Below are 7,022 nucleotides of genomic sequence, written 5' to 3'. Positions count from 1 at the left end.
GACTGAAGCTCCACGCAGCTTCAGTCTGATAATCAGGCTACTCCCCTGCTACTGAGAAAAACAAATGTGCCTTCTGAGCTGATAGTAGGCCGTCTGGTGCTATAGCGCGTGGATAGTTTACTGAGAAGCACCAAGGCCTGGATCAGGTGTTTTCGTTCCTGCTGTTCTTATATAATCCACATGTGGTGGGGGTTCGGTTCTCTCCGTGGCATCCTTGTAAAGCACTCATGACCACTGAAGACCTTACATAACTCTTGCTGCAGTGGTAAAATGCAGACCAGTTGCTGTAGGTCTCAAGATGGAGAGGAAAGTTGCATCAACATCAGAACCTGGCTGATAATTGAATACATATGCAGAAGCTATAGACTGAATGTGATGGTGATAGAGAAACGTATCAAGTTAAAATAGTAGTCTTGTGTTTGAGCCTCCTGACACACACACACACACACACACACACACACACACACACACACACACACACACACACACACACACACACACACACACACACACAGTAGGTAGTTGTTATCATTATTGTCATAAAGGCCATTTCCATCAAGTGGCCTTTAACGTCATACAGAAATATTTTACTCCTTCTTTTTGTCCTTGTTGCTAAGCAACTGCTCAAGCACAAGCGAGATGCTCCGAGTTCACATGCAGCTCCATTAGTACCACAAGGGGCTCACTGGGGAGTTAAGTGTCTCTTCCTGGGTGTGTTTACCTCTTCTGTAGGCCTACTTAGTCTAATAAAGAGACAAATTGAAAACCAAGTGCATGTACTTACAGTTTCAAAAAATACAAAATACAGTTTCTACAGTACCTTCAAATAAGGGTGTGCCTTCATATTTCTTTTTCACATTTGATAGCAATAATGTTTCCCTCACTCCACCCTTGGAAACATGAACAATGCTTTGACAATCGTAATGGGATGTACTAACAGTATTTAAGTCAAAAATAAGACGTGTCCTTCATTGGCCAGCATTTTTTTTTTAAAATATACACAGTATCACATCCTAGAATCTCTCTGAATATTAATCTCTCTCTCTCTCTCTCTCTCTCTCTCTCTCTCTCTCTCTCTCTCTCTCTCTCTCTCTCTCTCTCTCTCTCTCTCTCTCTCTCTCTCTGTGCCTGTCTCCGTCACTCTATCAAGCTCTCCCTTGCCAAGTCCCTTCCCCTCCGAGTCCGACTCCTCCTTCTCTGTTGCCCCCCTTCCTCTGTATCGCCCTCTATCTTCTTTCTCCCCCTTATTTCTCTCCTCCTCTCTCTGTCTGCCTCTAAAGGATGGAAGCAGCTGGGTGTCAACCCAGTTTGTCTGACAGGCAGCTGAAGTGGGATGGAGAGAGGAAACAGGAGAAGAGGAGAGAGAGCATTGGAGCATCTGAGCTCTCAATGATGACGTCTGCATAGTTAACCACATGCTTTGACCAGGGGAATTACAAAGGGAGAGAGACTGTCAGAGAGAGAGAGAAAGAGGAAGGGGAGGGGCGAGCATCAGATGAGATACGACTCGCAGGCTGCAGGAGATTTAGCTGTTGGCACGCTGAACTGCATGGTCCGGATTTCACTGCAGGTATTTATTTGTATGTGTGTGTGTGTGTACGTCTGTGTGTGTGCTTATGTGTGTGTGTGCGTGTGTGTGTGCGTTTGCGTGTGCGTGTGCGTGTGCGTGTGTGTGTGTGTGTGTGTGTGTGTGTGTGTGTGTGTGTGTATGTGTGTGTGTGTGTGTGTGGGAGAGAGAGAGTGTTTGTTTGTGTGTGTACCGAGACACACCACATCTGCTAAGATATTTGTTATTGTGTATGGGCTTTCAGTTGCAGGTTGAAATGCAGCAGGTTCAGAGAGAGAGAGAGAGAGAGCGCTTTATCTCTACAAACTACAGAGACTGGGCATTATAAAACATCTCCATGATAGAATAGAATAAGAGAGACCAATACAGATAGACTCAGAGGAGAGAAAAACAGAGAAAACCAAAGCATGCTGAGCTCACGAAGATGTAATGAGAGAGAGAGAGAGAGAGAGAGAGAGAGAGAGAGAGAGAGAGCTGCATGGCAACCAGTGAATGTCAGGAATAGACGTGTCATGACGCAGCAGATATCCCAGTCACCATGCCTTCCGTTGTGTCTGTCTGTCCCTGCATGTAGTGTGTCTGCCCGTGTCTCATCAGCTCCACCATGGAGCGGCTAAGTCTGCCCGGAGCTTGAAGATACCCCCCCGCCAGGGCTTTGTTTGCACCTGCTGCAGCCTCTCCTCTTCTGCCTCACTCCAGGGGGCCATCCATCCATCCTCCTGCCCTCCTTGGCCCCCCGTCCGGGTCTCCATCTCTGCAGCATCAAGTCGACGTCAGGGCACGCCCCCCTTTGACACTTGCCCCGCCTCCTCCGGCCCACAGCACCATGGATGGACTGCGCCTGCCGCCGGTTATAGAGGAGGTCATGGATCCCTCTGGTTAGTGTGTGTGTGTGTGTGTGTGTGTGTGTGTGTGTGTGTGTGTGTGTGTGTGTGTGTGTGTGTGTGTGTGTGTGTGTGTGTGTGTGTGTGTGTGTGTGTGTGTGTGTGTGTGTGTGTGTGTGCGTGCGTGCGTGCGTGTGTGTGCGCGTGTGTGCGCGTGTGTGTGCTCAAATATATAAGAGATGTTTACACTTGGCCACGGACCCCCATTTGAAAAGACTTTGTGCCAGGGCCCCTGTGAGAGAGGACGTTGTTGTTAGATTATATCTAGTACAAAAATCTACTGTTCTGAATAGTTAATCTTACTAGACCATACCCGTCGGGGGATATGAGCACCCAAATTATATGCTGTGTGGGTTATGCGCTGTGCACAGACACTACATCAGGGATGGAAAGTGTACTTGGTACCGGCAACAGTTCCAACACACGCGTGCGCGTCATGTTCCGCTTGTTTCACGGATGTGGCAACGACGGCGCTTGTTTCACGCACATGATTGGGTAACCCGGGAGCCAGCTACTGAACGATCACACCCCCACCCCCCCACCCCCCCCCCCCCCCCCACACACACACACACACACACACACACACACACACACGCACACACACCCGAAGCCACGGACGGCGGACCCCCGAGGGGGTCCCTAGACCCGGAGTCGCAGACCACTTCGGTGTCGTGCATGCTACGTGGCCGCGCATGCGCGTATCAGACAGTGAGAAAACAACAGGCTAACGCTTAGCACCAACAGCTAACAACATACTGTGGGGACTCCGTGGTCTCCAGATCCCATAGGCTGGGGGGCTGTAACCATGACGACAGTCCCATCGGCCAAGCTCAGACTGTCTGTTGTTTACAGCAAAACGCAAATAAACATGTTAAATTGTATCGAAGAGAAAAAGGGGCTCCGTCACGGTGTGCATATGCTTATGATCAATGGCCTTGTGCAAGTACAGAGCAATTGCTTAAGCCACTGCAGGAGAACCAAGCAAGATTGACTGACTGACTGACATTACTAAAATTATATGTAGGATACTGCTCTCTCATTGGGCTACAGCAACTTCTAGCCGATGAAATTAAGGTGAAATTCAATTGTTCCCCCTCACGGACACCTGGGGAAACCATGGGGCATGTACTGTAGCTATAAGCTTGGAGTTTGGAGCGCAAGCTCATTTGTGCACACGGACACGTGCGTATGCTTGTCTGTCAAACAGGCCTGTGTTTCTGGGCAGTCTGATTAGCTCGGAGAAACACAGCCTTACACAGTAAAATTCTCAGTACAAATGGAAAACTCTCATTGTTAATTTGATGACATTCGTAAACTCTTGGATTAACAAATGGACAAAATAATACTGAGGATTTTATTGTGTACCAAATTCCTTTTATGGCTCTCAGCCAGCCCTGAGACAAAGAAAGCAGTTATTAGCAGTGTTGGGACTAACACATTACTTTGTGGTAACTTTAGCGTTATTAGTGCAACTAATTACTCTTTCCAATTCAATAACGTTGTTACTGTTACTGTTACATAATGAATTACGTGCATTGTAGGATGTGTACAAAATATGTGTAATTCTGTGCAGTCTTTAAGTGTGTTTCCAGAAGGAACCATACGTAAATATGCTGCACATGTATTTCTTAGTGAAGGATCGCGTGAGTCTTGTAAAGTGTGTCTTTGTGACATTTTAGCTAAACATAGCTAACTAGCACCTCTATTGCTGTATCATGAAGTCGCCGTCCCCATCTCTCATCTTCAAAGCATTTTGTATGCTGGTGTTGACTGACTGTCAGTGTTACACACTAAAAAGAAAGGCTTTCTTATCTGCCTTGTGTTTCTGTGACGTGCTGGGAGCACAGCTCATTTCTGCACAGAAGGTTCTGTTCTTTCTGCGTTCCTGATTTGACTGGCAAATCACCTGCCGCTGCTGTTGCATCATGCACAGGTCGCTGCAAGGGACAGGAAAGGATGGGGAGGGGCGAGTATAGAGAGAGACAGAGAGATGGAGATGGAGGGGTATAGAGAGAGACAGAGAGATGGAGATGGAGGGGTATAGAGAGAGACAGAGAGATGGAGATGGAGGGGTAGCCTATAGAGAGAGACAGAGAGATGGAGATGGAGGGGTATAGAGAGAGACAGAGAGATGGAGATGGAGGGGTATAGAGAGAGACAGAGAGATGGAGATGGAGGGGTATAGAGAGAGACAGAGAGATGGAGATGGAGGGGTATAGAGAGAGACAGAGAGATTGAGATGGAGGGGTATAGAGAGAGACAGAGAGATGGAGATGGAGGGGTATAGAGAGAGACAGAGAGATTGAGATGGAGGGGTATAGAGAGAGACAGAGAGATGGAGATGGTGGGGTATAGAGAGAGACAGAGAGATGGAGATGATCATGGAGGGGTATAGAGAGAGACAGAGAGATGGAGATGGAGGGGTATAGAGAGAGACAGAGAGATGGAGATGGAGGGGTATAGAGAGAGAGACAGAGAGATGGAGATGGAGGGGTATAGAGAGAGAGACAGAGAGATGGAGATGGAGGGGGCACGGGCTGTTTCGGCGAGTCCTGCAACATTGTTTCTTGATCTCTCTTCCTGCCCTCATTGCACACCAGTAACAAAGATATGGGTAGTCGAGTATTGCATTCAGATGGTATGGGGATGCTGGTTGGTTTCTGGATGAGAATGTGATCATTGACACGCTGGATCGCCTAAGTTATTACAACACCCAAAGCCATGGTGAAAGAGGATATTAACACTACTGAATGCATCTTCCTCTTCTCTATCTCTCCTTGTCCGACACATCCATCATTGCTGTTCTCCACAGCTGCAAAGCATGAGAGCTGACATCGAGCTTGTTTCGTGTGATTTACACACACATATACACATACCAACCGATGCACTGCAGTGACCTCTGCCAACCCACGGGCCAAGGAAAACAAGCACACATTCTACAAAATTGTTATGCAGGCAGAGATTCTAACGTCTCACTTCAATCTCCCCTTCTCATGTGTTCTCGTAGACCAAAGATGTCTAGGCGGCAAAATATTTTGCTCCGCAACTGTGACCACATTCTGCACATCATAGATGGCACGGTAAAGAGGGAGAACACTGATGAGAGAGGAGGAGAAAGATGGAGGGCCTCATGACCTAGCTGTCTCTCTCACGTGCATGCCAACCCCCTTGGCCCATGCATTCTTGGCTGATCTGTTGAAGCAGAAAGAAACACTCTGAATGATAACCTGTAAAGAAGCAGGGCAAAGGGGCGGTGTGGTACACAGATGCATTATTGATACTTCAGCCTGCTTCTCACCCCGGCCCTCGATCAATGGCATTTTCTCATCAAGGTCACAACACAGTGTGTGTGTGTGTGTGTGCGCGCGTGCGTGCGTGTGTGTGAGAGCACGAATAATATTTGAATGGGGTCGGGGAACGATAACAGACTGAGCCAGGTCGCCTGTGGCTGGATGGATCGATTGATGATGCTTTGGAAACGATAGGAGGGAGAGAGGGAAGGTCTGAGAAAGATAGATGGAGGGAGGGTGACAGGAGTGGAGATGCTCAGCTCCTCTCATCCAAGCCTCAGTCGACGTCATCTCCATTCTCCAGGCTTGACCACTGCGACTCAAACCCCTACAACTGATCTAAAATGCTGCAGCATTTTAGATCAGGCCTACAAACCTCCCTAACCTTTCACGTCTCCCCCCTTCTGCGCTCCCTCCACTGGCTTCCAATTGCTATACCTGCATCCAATTCAAAACATTGGCGATGACCTGCAAGACAATTACAGGATATGATCCATCCCTTACACCCCTTCCTGCACAATTAGGTCAGCTAACAACACAGGATGTCTGCCCCTCCCTTTCAACAACAGTAACAACACCAACGCTCTAAGCAGCCTAGACTCCTCTCCCTCGTGGCTCACAAGCTGTGAAGTGACCTGTTCCACTATATTTTCCGCCACAGTCTGAAAACTCACCTCTTCAGACTGTCGCTGGTGGTAAAAGTACATTGTTTACTCAAGTAAAAGTATCAATACTTCATTGTAGAAGTACTCCGTTACAGGTAAAAGTCCGGAATTCAAAATTGACTTGAGTAAAAGTACAAACGTATTGGTATCAAAATGTACTTAAAGTACCAAAAGTAGTAGTACTCATTATGCAGAATGTCTCATTTCACAAGCTTTCAAAGGTATACAAATCTTTTGAAAATATTAGATCTACAAGCTCACAATGCATTGCATCGCAACGTATTGTGAGCTTGTAGATCTGATATTTTCAAATGGTCGATATGTACAGTATATAGGGCTGAAGTGGGTAATGTATGTCATGTAATAATAATCAGAATCTACAAAGTAACTAGCAACTAGTTTTCATATAATTATAGTGCAGTAAAAGTACAATATTTGCCTCTGAGATGTAGTGGAGTAGAAGTAAAAGTACTGAAAATTGTAAATACTCCAGTAAAGTAAAAAATCCTGAAAAGTGTACTTACAGTGTACTTACATTTACTCATACTTACAGTATGAGTAAATGTACTTTACTCATACTGTACCACAAATGCCGATGTTATTTAGGTAGCATGCT

General features: G+C 46.7%; 1 protein-coding gene across 1 annotated transcript in view; it reads left to right on the top strand.

The window, feature by feature from the left end:
• Positions 1 to 1,281: 1,281 nt before the first annotated feature.
• The window catches only part of ccdc136b (coiled-coil domain containing 136b), a gene marked incomplete at both ends in the record, with an annotated part of 38,504 nt that continues 32,763 nt past the window's right edge, over positions 1,282 to 7,022 (top strand). Inside the window, 2 exons of the mRNA XM_084050190.1 lie at positions 1,282 to 1,397; positions 2,267 to 2,445. Of these exons, the coding sequence (XP_083906316.1) occupies positions 1,282 to 1,397; positions 2,267 to 2,445 (295 nt within the window). The remainder of the gene's footprint in view (positions 1,398 to 2,266; positions 2,446 to 7,022) is intronic.

Source organism: Gymnoscopelus microlampas (genome assembly GCF_963454915.1).
Source record: "Gymnoscopelus microlampas genome assembly, chromosome: 23".
Classification (NCBI taxonomy): domain Eukaryota; kingdom Metazoa; phylum Chordata; class Actinopteri; order Myctophiformes; family Myctophidae; genus Gymnoscopelus; species Gymnoscopelus microlampas.
The sequence above is the reverse complement of the archived record's forward strand: the minus strand, read 5'-3'. Positions and strand labels throughout refer to the sequence as shown.